Raw genomic sequence first — 25124 nt, 5'->3', positions numbered from 1 at the left:
GCAGAAATGCTGCCACCACCACCATCACCTTTGAAAAGGTGCGGGGAGCCGTTGCAAGACCAAAGGGCATCGCCCGAAATTGATAATGCTGGCCTAGGATCGCAAACCGAAGAAATCGTTGATGCGGAGGCCAGATCGGAATGTGGAGGTACGCCTCCTTGAGATCGAGGGACGTGAGGAACTCCCCAGGTTTCACGCCGCAATCACTGAGCGCACTGTCTCCATACGGAAATGGCGAACCCTGAGAAATTTGTTGACCCTTTTGAGATCCAGCACAGGTCTGAATGACCCCCCTTTTTTGGGCACAATGAAGTAAATGGAATATCTGCCGAGATCCACCTCCTCCGGAGGCACCGGCACCACCGCCCCCAGATCCAGAAGCACCTGAAGAGTCAGGCAGACCGAGTCTCCCCTGGCTGCCCCATTGCACGGGGACACCAAGAAAGAATCAGCGACGGGAGAGGCGAATTCTAACTTGTAACCTTCTTGAATAATATCCAAAACCCACTGATCCGACGTGATCTTGGCCCACTCCGCCAGAAAGGCAGACAGCCGCCCCCCCAAGGGGATGGCAGAGGGAGCCAAGACCCCGTCATTGTGGGGTGCGACTTGCTGGAGCACGGGCTGGCTGAGCTGATGGGGGTTTCGCCGTACGAAAGGAACTCTTTTGCGGAAACCTAGGTCTCGAGGAAGTGAAGGCGGGCTGAAAGGAGGGCTTACCAGGTCTATATCTCTTAACATCACGGAAACGTGGTCTGGCCGCCAAGGATTTTAATGGGGGCCTAGGCCTGTCTTCCAGTAAGCGCTGTGTTTTGGTATCACCAAAATCCTTCACCAATTTATCCAAATCTTCCCCAAACAACAAACGCCCTTTAAAAGGGAGTTTCACTAGCCGCAGTTTGGAGGCCGCATCCGCCGCCCAATTACGGAGCCATAAAGATCTGCGAGAAACCACCGAAAGAGACATCTGCTTTGCCGAAGTGCAAATAATATCATATAAGGCGTCCGCCAAATACGCTAGACCAGACTCCAAATCAGCCAGTTCCGAGGGAACAGAGCCCCCGGACTCCATCAAATTATCCGCCATCAGCTGAGACCATTGCAGACAAGCCCGCGCCGCATACGAACTGCAAATCGCGGCTTGTAAGGTGACCCCTTCTGGTGATTAAGGCAGGTCATGACCTGTTGGGCCGCCGCGGGGGCGGACTGCTGGGCGGGATGGACCTCTGGTCTGACCCGGCAGAGGCACTGCTTATGTTCTTATGACTCCAGCCACTTCAAAGGACATTTTCAGTGAAGATTCAATCTTCCTATCCTGGACATCCTTCAGCGCAACACCTCCTTCAACCGGCAAGGTAATCTTTTTGGTAACCGCGGCCACCAGCGCGTCGACCCTGGATAACTTAAATCTCTAGAGTTTGTGCGGGGCAACAGGATACAAGAGCCGCATGGCTTTCGACACCCGTAGACTAGCTTCTGGAGTGTCCCATTGCGTCGCAATAAGCTCTTGCATGGCTTCATGCACTGGAAAGGAAAGTTATGCACCTGGGCAGCCAGAATCCATGCAAGTCTTATACCCTTAATGGCGAGATCCTAGCAAAAACGGTAGCAGAACGAGACTTGGGGGTAATCGTCAGTGAGGACATGAAGTCTGCCAATCAAGTGGAGCAGGCTTCGTCCAAGGCAAGACAAATCATGGGCTGCATACGAAGGGGTTTTGTCAGTCGTAAGGCGGAAGTCATTATGCCATTGTATAGATCCATGGTGAGGCCCCACCTGGAATACTGTGTGCAATTCTGGAGGCCGCATTATCGCAAGGATGTGCTGAGACTGGAGTCGGTGCAAAGAATGGCCACCCGGATGGTCTCGGGACTCAAGGATCTACCATAAGAAAAACGGCTTGACAAATTACAGCTATACTCGCTCGAGGAGCGCAGAGAGAGGGGGGACATGATCGAGACGTTCAAGTATCTTATGGGCCGCATCGAGGCGGAGGAAGATATCTTCTTTTTCAAGGGTCCCACGACAACAAGAGGGCATCCGTTGAAAATCAGGGGCGGGAAACTACGAGGTGACACCAGGAAATTCTTTTTCACTGAAAGAGTGGTTGATCGCTGGAATAGTCTTCCACTACAGGTGATTGAGGCCAGCAGCGTGCCTGATTTTAAGGCCAAATGGGATCGGCACATGGGATCTCTTCACAGGGCAAAGGTAGGGGAGGGACATTAAGGTGGGCAGACTAGATGGGCCGTGGGCCCTTATCTGCCGTCTATTTCTATGTTTCTATGTTTCTAGTCGGCTTACGCGTCCCCGCCATAAGGGGGTTTGCGGACCCAGAAACTTGAGTATCCTCCTGCGAGATGTTTAATCCCTGCAACGCCTTAGAAACTAAAGAAGAAATTTCTTCCCTGTGAAAAAGCCGGAGAGCGGAAGGATCATCCACGTCCCTACCCGGGGGTTCCTCCGCTTCCAAGTCCAGCACCTCACCTTCCTCCAGCGACTCAGGAAGAGTAAGAGATAAAGGGGAGACAGGGTCAGAGTCCCCTTCGTCCACGGCCGCAAGCCTGCGCCTCTTCGCTACCTGAGACTTCACCGGAGGGGAAACAGCATTAACAGCAGCAGTACCAGTAAAACTATTAGTAGTAGTAGTAGTGGAAGTAGAGGGAATAGGCAGCACAGGAAAATTCAAAGGCACCGTTTGAACAGGCTGAGAGCTCTGTAAAACAAAGGCACGGTGCATTAACATTACAAACTCTGGGGAAAACGAGCCTAGCCCGAATCCCGCTGACCCTATTTGTCCTGTGCAGTAGTTTAGCGGAACCGCGGCTTCCCCCAGCGCTCCTGACGCAGCTACAGCCGCCGAAATCCCCTCAGACGCTGGAGCGCCCTGAATCAAGGCCGACTCGACCGCGAGGGAAGAGGAGCTCGATCGCGCCTCCCCAGCGCGGTAAATTGCTAAGTCGCACGCCGGCAGGAATGAATCCTCTGCTGGTGTATCAGCGCACCCGCTGTGCTTCCCACAGCGTGAACACCTTTTAACAGCCTCTGCCGCCATTTTTTTTTTTTTTCTTCAAACGGAGAAAGCCCGCCAAAATTGCCGACGCAGCCCTCCACAAAACCGGCACCCGGGACCACACAACACGCACTAAAACCCCAGAAAACCAAAGTTCTTACTCACCCAAACAAACTTCCTAATCACACTACAGCAAGCAAGTAAGGTTATGGCTGGTAATTGTACTGAAAGCTGACCAAAAGGTACAGCACAGCATAGGCAGGCTCAGAATTTTTTTTTTTTTTACTGGAAAGAAGAAAAATACAGAGCCCAAGTCAACCCCTCGATCAACCGGAGGGGAGGGTGGAGAAGGGACCTGGGGAGGCCCAGGTGTAGCTCCCAAAGCCGGCACCGCTCAGCCAGGCACCCCTGTCTCTCTGAAGAGAACGAGTCTCAACAGAAGACTATAAATTCACTCAAATTCACCGGGTACAGCCAGAATCCAGGAGCTAGAGGTATAGCTACGAACCCTGCTGGGAGATAGAGCAAACTGAATGGACAGGAGGAATACCAGTATATAAGGCCACCTGTTAATCAGTTTCTCTATCTCCACCTGCTGGTCGATGTGAGCTATCCCACTTGTCTCTGGATTCATCTGCTGCTTTGCTAAGGAAATTCCCTTACTGCAATTGGCTCAGCGGCTAAGCTCATCTAAGGCCACTTCTGGGCAAAACCATGCCCACGCCTAGCCTTGGGCTAGCTTAATTGGCCCTACGCGCTACCCTAGGCTTGTGAAAACACCTACAATATAGTTTTTTAAAAAAATGTGCATCCCAATTGGCTGATTAAACAGTGGTAGGACACCTACCGCTGCCTATAATCGGGACATTATTTATAGAATTTGCCTCTAAATGTATGACTCGTAATGCAAATGCACTTATTGCCACCTGAGATGGTATTAACAGATCTGTCCTATCTGCTGTGCTAATAAATTACATGTCATAAAGTTCCATGTTTTAACTGCAAGGTGAAGGCATGCATGCCCCTTCCTTACTCTGTTCCATGCTACACAGTTAAACCAGGCCACTAGCACTTACCAATATGTTAGCTGTTAGCATGACCGTGTGATAATTCATGTACCCTAATTTTGCTAGGTGCAAAATTTTGTGCTAATTGTTTATTGTTTGTTTATTGTTTATTGTTTAATTAGTTTCTTGATTAAACGCTTTATCGATTCTGCAAAGCGTTGTACAAAGCACTTGATAAAATAACATTGTAACAAACAGAATTACCATTAAAACAAACTTTTTTTAAAAAAAAACGAAAATACAAAATTATTAGATGAACTACAACACGTACTAGGTTAAATAAGGACGCACTAACAAACGATACATGAAGGAAAAAGGGAGGAAATACAATAATTATAGTAAATGAGAGAGACATTAAGGGAAAAAAACAAAAGGGCAGGACTTAATGGAGAAAAAAGAAGGAGAGAAAAGAGAAAAGAAAAGAAGAGAAAAAAAAAAAAAATAATGAAATCACAACTTCAATTAAAAGCATCTTTAAAAAGGAAACATTTTAAGCTACTTTTAAACGTTTTTAAATTATTTTCTGTTTTTAGATAAAGCGGAAGAGCATTCCAAATAGTAGGAGCTGTTACAGAGAAAATAGAGGTTCGACGTGTACCGATTATTTTTAAGGAGGGGATATTTAAATTGGATTGAGTTATGGATCTTAAAGATCTTGGTGGATCATAGGGAATCAATATTCGATCAATAAAAGCTGGGGAATTAGTCTGCATAGTTTTAAATGTCAAAAGGGCAATTTTGTAAGTTATCCTGTGTGAGATAGGTAACCAGTGGGCATCTTTTAACAGAGGAGTAACGTGGTCATACTTTGTTGCTCTGTAAATTAACTTAATTGCCGTATTTTGAATTAGTTGCAGACGTTTCAAATCTTTGTGAAATATACCTTTTAAAAGCGAATTGCAATAATCTATTTTTGAAATTATGAGTGAATGATTAACATGAAAACAACAAGAGGCATGACCTAGCAAAGCTTGAAGAATAGTTTAAAATTTGGCAGCTAAGATTTAATGCTAAAAATATGCAGGGGTATGAATTTGGGCTGCATAAGAATTGAGGGAATAATATCGTTTAGGACAGTGGTCTTGAATGCACAACCCCCAAAGTCCTTCATTGTCACCCTCAAGTCCTGCATCTTTGCTAAGTTCAATGCTGCCCACTTGGATAGTGCATTAAAGATCTTAAAAAAAAAAAAAAAAAAAAAAAGATGGTCAGTGTAGGGCAGGTGAAGGACCTACTATGCTTTTTCCATAAGTATTTAAGGCCATATGACACGCCAAAGGTCAGGATTCATATTTAGATGCACATGTACTACAATGATATGACAAAGCTATTCTATTCTGTTCTCAACATTAGATTCTAGGCAGATAACAAATCAAAGATTCCTCTAGCATACATTTTACAGTGTAATCAATAAATCAGTTAAAAGCAACAAATAATTAAATATAATAAGTCTTTATAACTTTATGAAAAACATAGTAAGAAAAAATTTATCTGTACTCTTTTAGGAGATCGTTTCACAGCTTAGTATCCAGATACCTGAAAGATTTATCAGTTAATGACCAAACATGCTTTGCTGATGAATAACTGAGTTTCAAAGATAATTGAAATCAAGAATTGGTATTTTTTGTTGGAAAAGACAAATAACTCATCAAACCTTCTGGATCCATACCATATAGTAGTTTATATACTACTCATATAGTAGCTACCAGTACTTTAAAGTTGACTCTTTCTCAATCAGGAGCTAGTATAATTACTGTAAGAGCAGAGTAACTTGATCATATTTTTTAGCTCTGAATATCAGATGAGATGTATTTTGAAGCAACTACAATCTATTCCTCAAGTTCAATCTTGTAACTCTATAAAAAGAATTTACAGTAGTCCAGTCAAGGTAGAACTATTGCTTGGATCACAATTCGAAAACTTTCAGAGGATAAAACAGGGCGAATTGCTTGCAGTTGACACACACAAAAAAAGATCTTCCTACTTAATTCTCTTATCTGATTCTCAAAATACAATCTAAGGATTATCCCCTAAACCTTGGATTTTTTTTCTGTACAACAAGCAATTCCCAGAGTATAATAAAATCCTTTTTCCAACAAACCCCCTATGGATTTCCAAAACAAACTAATTTAGTTTGTTAAGTTTCAAAATTTTTTTAGGATGTCCAATCTACTAATTGGATTGCATTCTGAGCAAATCTATGAGCTTCTTCAAAATTCTCCAATGCATGACTCAAAATAAAAATATCATCTATATAAAATAACACAAATATTCCTAAATTTGACAACAATTCACCCAAAGAACTTTATATAGCATAGGAGCCCTGTAGAACACTGCACTAAGCTTCCCAAAAAGACAAAATTTAATTTTGACATTTACACAATAGCTTTCTTGGTTAAAAAAAAAAATCTGAAATCAGTTCACACCCACCGCACTCATCTTAGTCAACATCAACTAATGAGCAATTGACTCATAAGCTAGAGCAATCATGAAACACTTGTATTCGGAGAATTATGGAAACCACACCAAAGTTTTGCTAAAACAAAGAAGAGTGCATGATGAAAACAGAATTCCCAATGATGTATTTAATTAGCATAGGCTTAAATATGTAAGCTTGAAATCTTTTGATGGCCCTCAGAGCTTTCTCATATTCACACTGTGGCCACTGGTTAGAGACCACTTGTGAAGAACTTTTGTGCATGAAAGAGGAAAGGGGCTGGTGTTTTGTGATGATCTTAAGGTGTGTTTTGGAGGAGACGTAATGTTAATAGTAATATGAGGGCGAATCAAAAATTAAAGGCAACTGTTAAATTACACGATAACCGGAATGGAGATAGTGCAATGCAACATATGTACTTGTACATTGTCTGTTGGATAGTTCGTCCACGCACAGCGCAGCGCTCAGTTTTAGTTGTGTGGCAGCCACGAGGTCAGAAACATGGACGCTCCATTGCAAAATTGCACCATCAAAGAACAACGTGCAGTAGTGTGTTTTCTTTGGGCAGAGGGAGTGAAACCTGTGGAAATTCACTGGTGGATATTGACTCAATATGGACATAGCAAAGACAAAGGGTGAACAGTGAAATTTACTTTGCATTGCTGCGAAATGAACTTAAATTCACAGCAAAAGAAAAGGAATGTTGCTCGGTGTCAGGTCAAAAGCGCGCCGGGACAAAGGCGCGCCCAGACAATTGAGCGCAGCGTGGAGGCGCGCGCCGCTCAAAATTACTGTTTTTAGGGCTCCGATGGGGGGGGGAACCCCCCCACTTTACTTAATAGACATTGCGCCGCGTTGTGGGGGCGTTGTAACCCCCCATATTTTACTTAAAACTTCACTTTTTCCCTGTTTTTAGGGGAAAAGTTAAGTTTACAGTAAAATGTGGAGGGTTACAACCCCCCCAAACCACCCATAACGCCTGCGCGATGTCTATTAAGTAAAGTGGGGGGGGTTCCCCAACAAAAAACCCCATCGAAGCCTCTAAAAACAGTAATTTTGAGCGGCGCGCACCTCCGCGCTGCGCTCAATTGTCCGGGCGCGCCTTTGTCTTTCACGCCGTTGTCTATGAACCATGTTGCCCAAAACAGTCTTGTTGCACCATGACAATGCACATCCTTCTACAACAGCAGTGACAGAAGAGACGGTGCAACAGCTTGGATTCGAATATCTTCCACATCCTCCTTATAGCCCGGATCTGGCGCCTAGCGATTATTACATCTTCGGTCCACTGAAGGAGATGCTGCGAGGTTGCAGATTCACATACGAGAAAGCAGTGCTCATCTGGTTTCAGAGCAGCCAAAAAACTACTTCTCTGCAGGAATGCAGAAGCAAGTTGAACAATACAACAATGCGTTTGTTGTCTTGCAAGGGGACTATATGGAAAAATGATATGCTCAGTTGTTAAGTTAGTTCTTTAAAGCCATTAAATGTATTTTGCCTTTACTTTTTGATTTACCCTAATATAACAGCTTAACTACTTTAATTTATTCCTATGATACATCTCTCTAATATTTTTTTAAGTTCAACAAGTTTTATTGAAGTTTTCCATAACAGAACAAAACATAGGAAAAATAACAGAAAATGATCTAAGTACAAACTTGCAAGAAAAAAGGTATACATTCAATCAATTGGCTTAGTACATATAAGTATGCATATATTTGGTATGCTTCAAGTGAAGGGGAGGAATATGTAGAAGCTGATAAAGAAAAGGCCAAATTGCTTAACAGATATTTCTGTTCTGTGTTCACGACTGAAGCGCAGGGAGCGGGACCACAGAAGACAAACGTGAATAGGGATGCAGGAGTAATAGACCCTGATCAGTTTTCAAAGGGTTGTGTTCGCGAGGAGCTAGCTAAAAGAAAGGTAGATAAAGCAATGGGGCCGGATGGTGTACATCCGAGGGTGCTGAAGGAACTTAGGGAAGTTCTGGTAGCTCCGTTGACCGACCTTTTCAACGAGTCTCTAGAGTCAGGAGTGGTACCGGAGGACTGGCGAAGGGCGGATGTGGTCGCTCTTCACAAAAGTGGAAGTAAGGAAGAAGTAGGGAATTACAGGCCAGTAAGTCTGACTTCTGTGGTTTAGCAAATTAATGGAAACACTTTTAAAACAGAGAATGGTCAAGTGTCTGGATTCCTGTGGATTACAGGACCGGAGGCAACACAGATTCATTAGCGGTAGGTCTTGTCAGATAAATCTGATTAATGTCTTTGACTAGGTGACAAGAGAATTGGATAGAGGATATGCGCTAGATGCGGTGTTTAGATTTTAGTAGAGCCTTTGACTGTGTTCCACACAGACTTCTAATAAATAAACTGAGTCCCAAAGAAAGAGACCCTGGCAAGCAAGTTATCAGAAGACAACCAGAGCCTGAGACTAACAAAATTTGAGTAATGACCAGACAACAAAAGGTAGAAAAACTAATTTTATTTTCTGTTTTGTGATTACAATATGTCATATTTGAAATGTGTATCATGTCAGAGCTGGTGTTAAGACCGCAAACGTGAGCTAGGATTTAACAGAAAGAAAAAGTCTTTTTTGTTTGTTTATTTTATTTACACCACAGCGCCAGTGTGGTTAGGAGAAGGCAAGGGATGAAGAGGCTGTAAAATAAACCCACCAGGATGTTTGAAAAAAAAAAAAAAAAAAAACCCCCCCCCCAAAAAAAACCCAATTGGGCAGGAAAATCGAATCGAATAACCAATTCAATAGGCTGAATCGAATCGAAATTTTTTTTCCTGAATCAGGCAGCACTACAGTACACCACCACACGTCGACACAAACATAGCTGTGAGACACTGATATACCAAGGTTATGAAACCTTACTGAGCTGTTTGTATAGTGCTGCCAAAGTAAGCGCACGGTGGCATGTTCATGAACTTATTTGTCAGATAATGTATGCTTCTCTCAGTTTGTTTTAAGAGTATGTGACTGTATTTTCCTTTTACTGATGTATTCTGTGTATATTGATCTGCAACCCTAAGAGTTGCGGCCGCTAAGAGAGCGAATAGAATGCTTGGTATAATCAAAAAGGGTATTACAGCCAGAACGAAAGAAGTTATCCTGCCGTTGTATCGGGCGATGGTGCGCCCGCATTTGGAGTACTGCGTCCAATATTGGTCGCCGTATCTTAAGAAGGATATGGCGTTAGTCGAGAGGGTTCAAAGGAGAGCAACACGTCTGATAATAGGTATGGAAAACCTGTCATATTCTGAGAGATTGGAGAAGCTGGGTCTCTTTTCCCTGGAGAAGAGGAGACTTAGAGGGGATATGATAGAGACTTACAAGATCATGAAGGGCATAGAGACAGTAGAGAGGGACAGATTCTTCGAACTTTCGAAAAATAAGAGAACAAGAGGGCATTCGGAAAAGTTGAAAGGGGACAGATTCAAAACAAATGCTTGGAAGTTCTTCTTTACCCAACGTGTGGTGGACACCTGGAATGCGCTTCCAGAGGACATTATAAGGCAGAGTACGGTACTGGGGTTCAAGAAAGGATTGGACAAATTCCTACTGGAAATGGGGATAGAAGGGTATAGATAGAAGATTACTGCACAGGTCCTGGACCTGTTGGGCCGCCGCGTGAGCGGACTGCTGGGCACGATGGACCTCGGGTCTGACCCAGCAGAGGCATTTCTTATGTTCACCCATTTTGGGCTCTTTTGGGAGGATGGTTTAAAAAAATTGAGTAAATAAATTAAAAAATCCATTCTCTTACAACCTGGATACTTGTGACTGCATTATAAAAAGAAACTCCCAAAATTAATCAAATCACAAAAGAGTTTAGAAAGTATTAATAGGGTAGGGTGGGGATATTTTATTAATACATATTTATATTATACTGGATTATATGGTAGGGGGGAGGGATAAGATTTTAAGTAATGTGCAAATGATAGTATGTAAGTGATATATTTATTGTTAATGTGATTGAATATATGTAACACTTAATGTAATCCTAAAAATGAATAAAGAATTTATAAAAAAAAAGGAAAGTCTGCATGCACATTTCATTTTTTAAAAACACAGGTACACTGCTAGTGGCTATACCTTGCAAACTCATTTGACACATCTTAAGGTCTGCATGTACTCCTTATTTGCATAGCAGTCCCAATTCAAAAGAAATTGTACAGGCTTTTTGACTATCAGGTTGCGATTTCAAGCTGAAAACTGCATGTGCACATTATTAGCCAGTGGTTTTATTGAAAACAGGTCCCTTAACTGGCATGAAATAACATTTTCCTAAGAGGCTTATTTTAAAGCTAATGGAAACAGTTCTACACAGGGGGTCTTTTACAAAGCTGTGGTAGCGATGCTGCCGTGGTAAGTGCACCAAAGCCTATTTCATTCCTACAGACTTTGCTGCATTTACCACAGCAGTATCGCTACCATGGCTTTGTAAAAGGAGTCTATTACTCCCACTTATTCAGAGACGTGCACTCACTATCTAACTTAATTTTTTATCTATCTCGGTTTGATTATTAATACGGGAAAAAGCTTCAGAAATGGAGCCTACGCACAGTCACAGACTGTGGAAATCAGCGTAGTTACTATGCTCCTTGCTCCAGTCATCGGCCACAAAAAACCCGTTAGTTTTTTTTATTTTTTTCAATATTTTTCACTTAATGTGCCATAAAATATATTAACTTAATCATAATGTATTAAAATACTTTTGTCGTTTTTTTAAACTGATATAATTCAGGTATACTTTGTTTTCTCTCTTATTGCATGCACAGCTCCATTTAGACTGAAAAAAGTGACTAGAATATTATTTAACTTAATGTTAGATCACAAAAATGCCTCTCAACAGATGCCAACGCGGTCAGCGTTTCACGGAGATGTACTCTAAACCGCTGCTTCAGGGCCGGATTCATAGGCATTACACATTTTTCACTGCACTAGTCCGTCAACAGTTTTCAGATAGTTCACAAAATGGTGACAGCCCATAGTAGGGTTGCTTCTTAAAGAACGACCTCTCATCCTCATCTGATCTACAGTAACATGCCTTATAATTTGTTTTGTAATAAATCTGTTCTTTTTTATTTTCTGCACATCTTATATTCTCTGAAACAAAAAAATTTGGTGTGTTGGAAAAATGTTTACTCCTCTTTCCTACAGTGATCAAACAGAATACAAAATAAAAATGGACTCAACAGTACTTGCTTAATTGGTCCTTCGTTACAAGATTTTCCTGCCATGTTTCATACAACTTCAAGTATTGTTCTCTCAATCTCTCTCTCACCAAAAGCTCAGCATACTGTTTTGTGCTTCAAACCAAGTCATTGTATCTCTTGGAGCATAAAGGGGCCCCATTCACTAACAAACACTGCCACAGGCACAACAGAAGAGGAAAGTCCTCTGAAAGAAAGCTGAAAGCCAGGAATTTTTCAAGTTTCTAAATACTGCAGTACTCAAATATGTCTCTCTCCGATTCTTTTCCCTTTGCTTGTCTCAGCTGGTCCTATTTAATCTTGCAATAGTTGGTACCCGTGAAATCCTAGCCTGAAGACACTGTCAGTAGCAATTATGTCTGCTTTCCAGAACCCAATTACAAACAAGCTAATGCCTTTGCTGGCTTCTCTTCTAGTAAAATGCTTAAAAAGAAAATAGCTGAACTTCTTCCCTTCAGGCAAAAAAAATGGGTTTTTGGACAATAACAGATTTAAGCATGTGACAATTGTCCATTGCAAGCACTTGTAAAGCAATCAAATGGCATAGTAAGAGGGGGAAGGGGGGGGGGGGCGAAACGCCCTAGCCACAGTCTTCCTAAGGGCGCAGTGGTACCCTCCTGCTCTTTGCCTCCCCATGCTTCTCTTTGCCATGTGTGCTGCTTGCCTTCCCCATACCTTTTTGGCGCAAGGTTTCTGTCTGCGTCAGCATTGGTGCTCTCTCGGACGTCATTTCCAGGACCTGTGCCTAGGAAGTGACATTAAAGGGTGAGCCGATACCGACGCGTGCAGCATGCTGCTCACGCCGGAGAGGTTTAAAAGGGAAAGGGAAGGAGGCGCGCAATTGTGCGCGTGGCACAGACGGGGCGCCACTGCTCCGGGTGCTGCTCACCCTTACTATGCCTATATCACTTTTTTTCAACATTTTTACTATTTGGTGTTTAATAAGTTAAAACGTAAAGGCCTCAGTTTTACACATTTTCTAAGCCACGTTGATAAAAATTCTATTTGCTATGGCACGGTAGTTATTTGACTCTAACACAAGAAGATTTGCACCTGTGTATAATTTTTTGCATACCTATGAATGCCACTCTGTGCAGACTACGCTTGTTCTCTATATATGGTATCTCAGTACAGAGATGGACTGGCAGTAAATTATGTTTCTCAATTACACAGACCTTAATATGTACTTTTTTTTATTATGGTTTATTAGTGTTTCATGTATCGTTCTCAATAAACATGTCAGAATGGTTTACAATCAATGAAATATTTAAAAGAAAGGAAAGAACTCCATTTTTAGTCAGCTAAAGAACCTAACCATTCATACCAGAGCGCACGCTCGTATTTAATCATAATTCAGAAACAGGTCACATACACATACTACCATCTAGCACTCACACTCAACCAGGAACTGAATTAGGTCACCCAACACAAATAATACATCCATGTTATGGTACAGCAGATCTTCCTCCTTCCACCTTTTTGGAAACCAAAAGCCTGTGTATAAAAATGTGTTTTTAAGAGGGTCCTAAATCATTTATGGATGGGGTTCAGCTCTAAGGTTCCGGGAAAACGTTTCAGTGAGTTTGTGCCACTGTTCCCTCTAAGTGGCCAATAGGGGGTGCTATTTCACTATCATATTTTCAGTAGTGAGGGACAGGCAACCTCTGCAGGATTCTAGCATCACCTCCCACTGGCAGCAATGCAGCTGGAGGACTCTTGCTCAGCTTAGAGCGAACAGTGACTGGTGCTATAAAAAAGAAAGAAAGAAAGAAAGAAAGCGCTATAAGATGTACTAACATGTCTAGCCACTGATGGCAGTGGTAGTGAGTTTATGTTCAGAAAAAGTAGTAAAGCTATCAATTTGTGAAGTTAAGTTTGAAGGGGTAGGGTTACCAGAAGTCCGGGTTTTGAAAAGCCTCCTCATATTGCGTCGGGCATGCACGGACTTCCTCCCTGCCCGACAAGAGCAGGCAGCGGGGGGCGGGGCTAGGGTAGAACTGGGAGGGCCTAGGGAGTCCGGATTTTCCAGCTGGAAAATCTGGCAACCCAATGAAGGGGCACCAGTACGAATTGCTTTGTGTATAAAGAATAAAATTTTAAACTGTATTCTGTACTGAATGGGGAGTAATTGTTTTGTAGAATCAATCGACATAGAATCAATTGTTTTATAGAATCAATTGTTTTGTAGAATCAATCGATATAGAAGATGGATGGCTATATTTTGAAGTGTTTGTAATTGTTTCACATTACATACTGTTATTCCTGTATAGACAGAGTTACAGGAATCAAATCTTAAAACTAATAAGGCCTGGATGAAAAGGAGTTATCAAAGTAGTTTCTTACTGTATAAAGCTGATGCAAAATACAGAATCATAAGAATAGCTTTACTGGGTCAGACCAATGGTCCATCGAGGCCAGTAGCCTGTTCTCATAGTGGCCAATCCAGGTCACTAGTACCTGGTCAAAACCCAAGGAGTAGCAACATTCCATGCTACCGATCCAGGGCAAGCAGTGGCTTCCCCCATGTCTTTCTCAATAACAGACTATGGAATTTTCCTCCAGGAACTTGTCCAAACCTTTCTTAAAACCAGCTATGCTATCCGCTCTTACCACATCCTCTGGCAACACGTTCCAGAGCTCAACTATTCTCTGAGTGAAAAAAAATTTCCTCCTTTTGGTTTTAAGAGTATTTCCCTGTAACTTCATTGAGTGTCCCCTAGTCTTTGTAATTTTTGACGGAGTGAAAAATCGATCCACTTGTACCCGTCCTACTCCACTCAGGATTTTATAGACTTCAATCATATCTCCCCTCAGCCGTCTCTTTTCCAAGCTAAAGAGCCCTAACCTTTTTAGTCTTTCCTCATACGAGAGGAGTTCCATCCCTTTTACCATCTTGGTCGCTCTTCTTTGAACCTTTTCTAGCGCCACTATATCTTTCTTGAGATAAGGAGACCAGAATTGAATGCATTACTCCAAATGAGGTCGCACCGTGGAGCAATACAGGGGCATTGACATTCTTAGTCTTGTTAACTACCCCTTTTTTAATAATTCCCAGCATCCTGTTTCATTTTTTGGCCGCCACTACACATTAGGCAGAAAGTTTCATCGTATTGTCTACGATGATACCCAGATCCTTTTCTTGAGCGCTAACCCCAAAGTTGGGCCCTAGCATCTGGTAACTGTGATTCAGGTTATTCTTCCCAATGTGCATCATTTTGCATTTCAAAATAAAAAAGAACCAACAAAAACTTGCAGAAAAGGTGCACAACAAGAAAACAAAACAAAATTGCAGGAAAATGTACAGGGACAGGAATTTTATTAAAATAACAAAAAATTAAAAACAAGACAAATGCATAAACCACATAAAATACATCCAAAGAACTGGTCCCAATGTTCACGTGGACCGGACCTGACACGGTCCGTGTTTTGAAGAAACACTTCTTCCTCAGGGGTACCAATCGTTGATAATTAGAATATCAGAGAATCAGATTGGATGAGAAAAATAAACGTGGAGATAACCTGTGTGTGCACAGCACTATGAAAAACATTGGGTGGAAGGTTTCATTGTATTGTCTACGATGACACCCAGATCCTTTTCTTGGGCACTAATCTTCACGGTGGACCCTAGCATCAAGTAACTGTGATTTGGGTTATTCTTCCCAATGTGCATCACTTTGCATTTGCCCACATTAAATTTCATCTGCCACTTGGAAACCCAGTCTTCCAATTTCCTAAGGTCCGCCTGCAATTTTTCACAATCTGCATGCGTTTTAACAACTTAACAGTTTAGTGTCATCTGCAAATTTAATCATCTCACTCGTCGTTCCAATTTCCAGATCATTTATAAATAAGTTAAATAGCACCGGTCCCAGTACACACCCCTGCAGCACTCCACTGTTTACTCTCATTGAGAAATCAAGTAGATATACTCTTGAAAAAATTGAGAGCCGTTAGAAAGTTTTTTTTGAACTACAGGTATTTAGACATACGAGTATTGTTCAGTCTTTATGCCTTTCCCAGCTGGACCATTGTAATGTCATTTTCTTAGGTTGTACCAAGTCTCAGAAATCTGAACTTCACTTAGGTTAAATTTCAGCAGCCAGATTGATTTGTTCTGTGTCTAATATGATTCAATAACTCCTCTACTGATAAGATCACTTTGGCTTCCAGTTAAAGCTAGGTTACATTTTAAAGTTTGTGCTTTTGTTTATTAATTTTTTATTTGCAGAATTACCTACTAGAGAGTAATGGGGGAACAATAATTCATCCCTGTCGCTTACCCTTCCCTGTCCCCCCTCCATCTTAATTTTCTTCCCCAAAGCAGAAACATGATTTTCTTTCCGCAAAGCAGAAACATGATTTTATGCAATTGACGTCGGATGTGAAGGCTTGTGAGCCTGGCGTCTGTACATGCCAGGCCTGGCTCTGGGAAGCAGGGAGAAATCGGTGTGGTGGCTGGGGGGCCGCAGGGAGAGAGAAATAATTGGGGAAGTGAAAATCGGTGCGTTTGCTTAGGGGGGGCAGGGGGAGAGAGAAAGAAAGACAAACAGGCAGGGGGAGAGAGAAAGAAAGAGTCAGAAAGAAGTTTGCAGATGACACTAAACTGTTCAAAGTTGTTAAAATGCATGCGGATTGTGAAAAATTGCAGGCAGACCTTAGGAAATTGGAAGACTGGGCATCCAAGTGGCAGATGAAATTTAAGGTGGACAAATGCAAAGTGATGCACATTGGGAAGAATAACCCAAATCACAGTTACTGGATGCTAGCGTCCACCTTGGGGATTAGCGCCCAAGAAAAGGATCCGAGTGTCATTGTAGACAATACGATGAAACCTTCTACCCAACGTGCAGTGGTGACCAAAAAAGAAAACAGCATGCTAAGAATTATGAAAAAAGAATGGTTAACAAGACTAGGAATGTTATAATGCCTCTGTATCGCTCCATGGTAAGACCTCAATTCTGGTCTCCTTATCTCAAGAAAGATATAGCAGCGCTAAGGTTCAAAGAAGAACAACCAAGATGATAAAGGGGATGGAATTTCTCTCGTATAAGGAAAGACTAAAAAGGTTAGGGCTCTTCAGCTTGGAAAAGAGGCTGCAGAGGGGGCGATATGATTGAAGTCTACAAAATCCTGAGTGTAGTAGAACAGGTACAAGTGGATTAATTTTTCACTCCGTCAAAAATTACAAAGACTAGGGGACACTCAATGAAGTTACAGGGAAATGCTTTTAAAACCAATAGGAGGAAATAGTTTTTCACTCAGGGAACAGTTAAGCAGTGGAATGCATTGCCAGAGGTTGTGCTAAGAGCGGATAGCGTGGCTGGTTTTAAGAAAGGTTTGGACAAGTTCCTGGAGGAAAAGTCCATAATCTGTTATTGAGAAAGACATGGGTGAAAACTGCTTGGTCTGGATCGGAAGCACGGAATATAACTACTCCTTTGGTTTTGGCCTGGTACTAGGAACCTGGATTGGCCACTGCGAGAACAGGCTACTGGGCTTGATGGACCATTGGTCTGACCCAGTAAGGCTATTCTTATGTTCTAGTACAGGGGTGCCCAAATGGTCGATCGCGATCAACCAGTAGATCGCAAAGGCAATGCGAGTCGATCGCATTGCCTTTGCAATCTTGTTCTTCCTGCCTCCCCGAGCCAGGCTAGGTGCGTACAAGTGCCGAACCCACAAGACTTCACCTCTGACATCAATTCTGATGTCGGAGAGGAAGTTCTGGGCCAGCCAATTGCTGCCTTGCTGGCCTGGAACTTCCTCTCCGATATCTGAATTGACGTCGGATGTGAAGGCTTGTGAGCCTGGCGTCTGTACATGCCAGGCCTGGCTCTGGGAAGCAGGGAGAAATCGGTGTGGTGGCTGGGGGGCCGCAGGGAGAGAGAAAGAATTGGGGAAGTGAAAATCGGTGCATTTGCTTAGGAGGGGGAGAGAGAAAGAAAGACAGGCAGGCAGGGGGAGAGAGAAAGAAAGAAAGAAAGAAATATTGGAAGTGGAACCAGAGACTCATGAAATGATTTTATTTTTAATTTAGCTTTCAAAATGTGTCCATTTTGAGAATTTATATCTGCTGTATATATTTTGCACTATGGCCCCCTTTTATTAAACCACGATAGTGGTTTTTAGCATCGGAAGCTGTGAGGGGCATTCAGCGCAGCTCCCTGCGCTAAAAACTGCTATCGTGGTTTAGTTAAAGGGGAGGGAGTATATTTGTCTATTTTTGTATAGTTGTTACCGAGGTGACATTGCATATTTTTGTGTCATCTGCTTTGACCTCTGAAAACCCCCCCGGAATACAATACAGCGTGCTTTGCGTTTTTTAAAATTTTATTGTTGGTAGATCATTTTGACTTGTCATTTTATAAGTAGCTCGCAAGCCAAAAAAGTGTGGGCACCTCTGTTCTAGTACATCTAAGTGTAAATACATGTTGTATTCATAATATCTACCCTATTAATCAAAAATATTTCTGAAATAATTGAATGTAAAAGCTTTTTTATTTTAGTTTTTTATTTTATATGGGTTATGTCCAGACTATTTGATAACAGTATATTACTCAACCAGGTATTTTATGCTCTTCTTGAGAATTGTTAATGGTAATACCATCTTGTAAAGATTGTAGATTGCTCTCCTCTGGGAAGAGAACACTCTTGGGAAGAGCTGCAGAGTTTTAGAATTTTCTGCCCAGTGAAATAAGAAACTTGCCTAATATTGGGCTTTTTAGAAAAGCGATGAAAACCATGGTTCTTGCCTCAATAGGCAACCAGTGCAGTTCTCGTAGCATTTGTGGATTTAGTAATGCATAAGAGCATCCAGAACAATGATCTCTCTCTCTCTTGTTTTGAAAGTGCATGAGGGTTAAACGACAAGACTTCTAGTGTAACCTACTGGTTACAACACAGAGCTGTAGAGTCTGGATATCCCCTCCTCCCATTTAAACCTCATTGCCAACTCGGACTGTGTGACCTTGAATGAATTACTTAACCTTCTTGTGCACATATTTGGTCTGTAAATTCTTTTCATAGGTAAAGCCTTCTGATCATCTGACTGAAGGAACAGCCTAATGCAGGGGTGTCAAAGTCCCTCCTTGAGGGCCGCAATCCAGTTGGGTTTTCAGGATTTCCCCAGTGAATATGCATGAGATTTATTAGCATACAATGAAAACAGTGCATGCAAGTAGATCTCATGCATATTCATTGGAGAAATTCTGAAAACCCGACTGGATTGCGGCCCTCGAGAAGGGACTTTGACACTCCTGGCCTAATGGCTCATATAGAAGGCTTAGATCCTGGTGAGTTGGGTTTGATTCCAACTGCAGTTTCTTGTGTGGGGAAGTCATTTAACTCTCCATTGCCCCAGGTACAAAACTTGAGTGTGCATCCACTAGAAACAGAGTAAAAGCATGAGTCTACTAGAAACAGAATAAAAGCACCCAGTACAGCCTTTAGCTCCACAGAAATGGTGATAGCCTTGCACAGTGACTGTGGTATGTAACATAAACATACTGTAGAACAGGAGTCCCCAAAGTCCCTCCTTGAGGGCTGAATCCAGTAGGGTTTTCAGGATTTCCCCAATGAATATGCATGAGATCTATGTGTATGCACTACTTTCAATGCATATTCATTGAGGAAATCCTGAAAACCCGACTGGTTTCAGCCCTCAAGGAGGGACTTTGGAGACCCCTGCTGTAGAAAATGAATAAGAAGCATGTGGGCTGCTAATTTCAACTTCTTTATAACAAATTGGCTTAATATTTTTAACTTCTGTAAAATGTAACATATCACTAGAGATCCAGTGAATTTGTCTTTAAAGTGGCTTCCATGTAAAACTGAACACATGGACTGCATTACACAGAGAAAATAATATCTAACTTGCGTAGTTTTCTAAACTACGACCGAAACCTCTCAAAGTGAGCAATATATTGTATACAACACAGTAATGAGGAACAGCAAAAAAAAAAAAATTGGCCCCAAAATATGGGGAGGGGGAAGGAAATCATTTTGAATATTTAAAAACAAACAAACCCGAGAACAAGATTTCTGGAAATATGCAGACCTTAGGGAGTGCAACAAAATTTTTATTTCTCATCTGCATGAATAATTTTGGTAGAACTTGGTATGGTTGGTCATGTCTTGAAAAGATTTTGCATAAAGTCTTGCCAGCAAAGTTAGACTCTGACCTTGGTAGAAGTTTTCACAAACAAATACCTAAGAAACATGGGAGAACAAACTATAATGTACATTCTCATGAACAGTATGGCTAAATCAGGTGGGTTATGACTTTGTAGGAAAAGAGGTGAAACGTTTTCCGTTATACTGTATTTTCATTTTTTTTTTCCTTAAGGGACTATTTCCATGGCCCCTATATTCAAATTTTCAAAGTGCCCTGTTCAAAAATACTGTCTCAAACTTTAGACAAAGCAATGAAAGCATTTTTCATGACCAACAAAAACTTTATAAATAGGTGGACATGTATACTGTATGTAAAATGCTGAGACTAAAGAGTTAACTTTATAGCCAAAGGCAGTTAGGTATGACTATCATCTTCAGCACCAGAGTTCATGTTTATTCATCATTCGTGGGCAGACAGCAATATCTCACATTACATGCATACTTTGCAAGTTTTAAGCTAAAAAAGCATGCCTAATCTTGGAGTCTTGGAGGGGGGGGGGGGTTTGACTTTATGCCTTCCAGCAGATCCTACTTACATTCCCTACAAAATGCTTGGATACTATATAGGGAAGCTTACTTTTGCCATACCGGCATCTTGTACTTTTTTTTTTTTTTAAGAATTCATTCCACTTCTGTATATGCAAGCGGTGGGGGGTGGGGAGCAGGAAATACATTAATCAACAAGAAAGCAAGCGCTCTTAGTGATTTGTAACCATTATATCTACTGCTAAAAGTACTACAGTTTATGAAATCCATGATAAATTTACCCTTTACGCTACACATTTTAACCACAGATGCGAAATAGAGCAAACGCTGGCGTGATTTGTCAGGTTTGCTAATGAATGCAGATCACTCTGCCACAATAATTTGCAGGGACTTCAATTTCATGCAATCCATGTATAATATTACTAATCTAAATTGATACATAAGGGTTAAAAGACTTGAATTAACTTTTCTCTCTTAGTACGCTTTGGATTCTTGCCTAGAAATAGCTAAGAAGAAAAAAAATTTAAACTGAAACAGGTTGGGCAGACTGGATGGACCTTTCAGGTCTTTATCTGCAGTCATCTACTATGTTACTATGTTTAAACTTTGAAATGCCCTATCTTACACTAATGTTGATTTTCGTGTTGTGTGGAAGTTCCCAATTACGTTCCAAGGGGCGAACAAAACGATTGCATGTATGTATTGCTGCTTTTGTGTACATTCAGTTTCCTGGGGTCCAAAGTAGAGGTCTGCACAGGAACGGGGATCACGGGAATCCTGCGGGTCTCGCAGGAGTCCCATGGGAACCCCCCCTAACCCACGGGACTCCCACAGGGACCCCCCTCTGGCACATGGGGACTCCCCTCTAGCCAACAGGACTCCCACGGGGATGGAAGGCTTTGGAAGCAAAGTTCGTCCATATAATATAATGGACACGTCAGCCTTAGTAAAAGAAGGGGTTTATAAGTTAATTACCTAAACAGAAAACAAAAAAAGGGTTCCACCAAAGAGATTCCACAAGGAAAACAGCAGCGCAAACACAAAAGAAACTGTAGAATTGATGATCCTGTCAGAAGAAATTGCTGCTTTTTATGGGGACGGGCGGGGATGGAGGTAATTCCTTGCGGGGACGGAAAGGATCCTGGCGGGGCTGGGTGGGATTTCTGTCCCCACGCAACTCTCTAGTCCTAAGGCATTTATTTATTTTTACAGTAACATCTAATGCCATGAGGGGATATGATAGAGACTTACAGGATCATGAAGGGCATAGAGAGAGTGGAGAAGGATAGATTCTACAAACTTTCAGTAAATAAAAAAAACAAGAGGGCATTCGGAAAAGTTGAAAGAGGACAGATTCAAAACGAATGTTAGGAAGCTGTTCTTTACCCAACGTGTGGTGGACACCTGGAACGCGCTTGCAGAGGATGTTATAAGGCAGAGTACAGTACTGGGGCTTAAGAAAGGATTGGACAATTTCCTGCTGGAAAAGGGGATAGAGGAGTATAGATAGAGGATTACTGCACAGGTCTTGGACCTATTGGGCCACCGCGTGAGCGAACTGCTGGGCACAAATGGACCTCAGGTCTGACCCAGCAGATGCATTGCTTATGTTCTTATGAGTATCAGCATAGTGCAGTGGTCTCAAACTCGCGGCCCGCCAGGTACTATTTTGAGGCCCTTGGTATGTTTATCATAATCACAAAAGTAAAATAAAACAGTTTCTTGATCATCTGTCTCTTTAACTATAAATTATAATATTATTATTAAGACTTAGCCAAACAGAAAGATTTATAAACTATAATGAGTTTTAGCTCATGCAAAATTGTCATTTCTTTAATAAGAAATTAACTATTTTTTTCTGAGGCCCTCCAAGTACCTAAAAATCCAAAACATGGCCCTGCAAAGGGTTTGAGTTTGGGACCACTGGCATAGTGCTAACAGCCGTGCTTTGTCTCTCCCCCCCCTCCCCCATGCACAGGGGCAAGTTTCACTCACCTCGATCGAAGCTAACGGCGTGCACGATATCATCGGCGTCTATGTGCTTCGTTTCGTCAAAACTGTAGTAGGACATGTGAAAGCCCTCCTCGTGGAAGACCCGCTCGACTCCCTCGATCGTGAAAAAGCAGTTCCGCTCCAGCTTGTCGTCGCTGTACACGAGGGCAGCCCTGTTCCACAGGTGGTAGCGGAACATGGCCAGGAACATCTCGCCCATCTTGGAATAGGCGGGCGACACCCTGGTGAGGTGCGAGTACTCGGAGCTCTTCGGCATGAAGCCCGTGGCCAGAGCCCCGCTCGAGAGGACGGGGATGTCCCAGTAGGAGGCCATCCTGGCCACCGAAGCGGCGGCGTACTCGCACACCGGGCCCAGGATCACGTCGGGCTTCCGCTGCTGGACGGCCAGGTCCATCAGGGTGAAGAGCGCCCGGTTGCCGCACTCGGAGTCCTCGTAGTGGACCTTGAAGCTGAAGCCGGACCAGGGCGTCCCGTTCTCCTTTAAGGTGTGCAGGGCGTAGTCAATAGCGGGCTTGACTCTGGCCAGTGAGAACATATACACGTTGTCCTTGGGCAAAAGCACCAGCACGTTGATAGCGTCTTCATCCGCCGGATTGCTCTTTGCCACAAGTATCAGAGTTAGGCAAAATGAGAAGATATACAGTAAAAAGGATGGCATTTTTTTTTTTTTGCACTTAATACTGGCCTATTTTTTTCTCTGAGCCCTCTAGTCACAACAAATGGAAAAACAATTAGATGTATGCCTATGCACGGACTGCAAATAAAGTAGCAGGGTTGTGGGGGATTTTTTTTTTTTTTAAGGTGTTTCTGAAGTTAACAGTCCAGTAGTTTCATTGACGGAGCATCGTCCCGTTTGATCTTACTGAGTCTCCTCTTTTCGTGGTCTATCCTCTGTTTAAATAGCGTGGCAGCCAAGCCCGTTACCACACATGGAGCTTTGAGGATGAGGGATTTTTCTTCAGGAGTTACTCATTAACATTCCCACGTCATTTCTCAGCCATCCGCCTCTTTCTTAAAGCTGCAAGCTCCCGGACAACTTTACCCCTTCCGTCGCAGCATTGTTGGGGGGGGGGAAAGAGAGGAAGCGACATTAAATTTCCTCTGACCGGTATCCACAGCCAGCCCAGGAACTCCACAGTTTGTTTTTTTTTATTATTGTACTTGCCTTATGTACATCTTAGTACTAAACCTCGAACGTTCCCTGGGGATTTGTATTCTTCACTTAACACTATAGCTAGTTAAAGCTGATTGAAGAAAAAAAAAAAAAAAGGTGCGAGAACCTGATAGGCTGGTGCTCTGTCTAAATTCTCTTTATAATCTCAGTCACCAGGGCTCTGTGATCAGCGACCTGCCGAATCATGTACAGTAGCGTCTTATCGTACAAGACTACTTGAGAGAAGAAATGAAAATAATGCCGATGACTTTGATTAAATCACGTTTTTAAAATCATCAGGTGAGCACTGAAGATTGTTGTGGCTAAGAGTGCAAGTGAGAGTTTTCAGGTTTGTTCGATTCTGCAGTTTTTTCTCGCGTGATTAAAACACCTTCCAAGTGGAGCCACGAGAATAAATAAAGTACTGCTTTACAGAGTAGGGTGCTGATTTCAAGTACATCCATAAACTGCCTTCAGTGTCTTAAAGATCATCATCATTCCAGGAACAAATTTAAAATCCAGATCCTAGCGTGTTGGAACTTGCTGAAATGCAGGAAACTTTCGCTGCGGTTTACCTTACCTTGTGAGGACCAATCTGGTAACCATAGCCTGAGAATCCAACTCGATTCCCAAAAAAGTAAGGGTAGAAACCAGCCCTTCCATTTTATCCCCTGCCAATTGTGTTCCATAATCTCGAGCTACCCGTTCAAACCTGCGCATCAACTGGAGACAAAAATCACTGTGCCAGGGATGAAATCATTGAGGTAATGGAAAACCCGAGGCACAAAATACGCACAGGATTGGCAAGCATCTGTCAAAGTAGAGCCTCAACAGGGGATAGGTCGAAGGATGCATAGAAATGAGTTGGAAAGCTGATTCAATGTCGACCTTCACCAGCAATGTGCCCGGTCCCACCCTAATTATGAGGTGGACCACACAATCAAATGAAGCATACTGGGTGCAACATAACTCGCATAGTATGCCATCATTCACTGATCCACCTGCCGGGTATGACAAATTGTGAATCAAGCAAAATTTTCCAGGATCCTTCTTAGGAATGATTGCTCGCAGTGACAGAATCATCTGAGGGAAAGGTCGAGTCTAGAAAGGGCTAGCTATGCGGCCCTTCTTAATTTCTTCACCCAATTTAACCCATACCACCTTCCAGAGATACCCCACTGTAGAGTTGCATAAGTCCCTACAATAGTGGATGACAAATCCATCCCTGGACCCAGCTTCCAAGATAGCTGCTGCTGCCCTGTTTCCATGCCTCTTTAACTAAGGATGCATGGCACCCACCCAAACCGATGTGAGATTCCTGGAACTTATTTGCCAGAGGGCTGAGATCCATCATTGCCCTTTTTGGTACACTTAACAGTCATGTGATTTTGCCCGCATTGGGAGCAGGCATGTCGAAACTTGCAATCGGGAAAAGCACAAGCGGCTCTGTTGTATCTCCTGGTGGCTCCTGCCCCTGATGGGGGATGAAAGGACTGCCCTGCAGAGGGTGTTGAAGTACTTGGCCTAGTACCTGCAACTGCTGAGGTACTGACTTGCT

The 25124-nt window shown here is 42.5% G+C and overlaps 2 protein-coding genes across 7 annotated transcripts in view; one reads left to right on the top strand and one right to left on the bottom strand.

Moving 5' to 3' along the window:
• NPR3 (natriuretic peptide receptor 3) overlaps positions 1-23575 on the bottom strand; it is a 147643-nt gene extending 124068 nt beyond the window's left edge. Inside the window, exon 1 of one of the 6 annotated variants that reach the window (XR_004538306.1) lies at positions 22396-23574. Coding sequence is in view for 3 of the 6 variants with exons in the window: in XM_033933273.1 (XP_033789164.1) it covers positions 22396-23071 (676 nt within the window). In the remaining 3 variants the exon portion in view is untranslated. Of the gene's footprint in view, positions 1-22395 lie in introns of all 6 variants that reach the window. The other 5 variants (XR_004538307.1, XR_004538308.1, XM_033933273.1 and 2 more) reach the window with 5 other exon arrangements.
• Positions 23576-23750: 175 nt separating this feature from the next.
• Positions 23751-25124, top strand: part of TARS1 (threonyl-tRNA synthetase 1) — a 143705-nt gene continuing 142331 nt past the window's right edge. The window contains exon 1 of the mRNA XM_033933234.1: positions 23751-23866. The gene's annotated coding sequence lies outside the window, so the exon portion shown is untranslated. The remainder of the gene's footprint in view (positions 23867-25124) is intronic.

The sequence above is a fragment of the Geotrypetes seraphini genome, chromosome 1 (assembly GCF_902459505.1).
Source record: "Geotrypetes seraphini chromosome 1, aGeoSer1.1, whole genome shotgun sequence".
In the NCBI taxonomy this organism is placed as follows: domain Eukaryota; kingdom Metazoa; phylum Chordata; class Amphibia; order Gymnophiona; family Dermophiidae; genus Geotrypetes; species Geotrypetes seraphini.
This window is presented reverse-complemented; position numbering and strand designations above follow the sequence as displayed.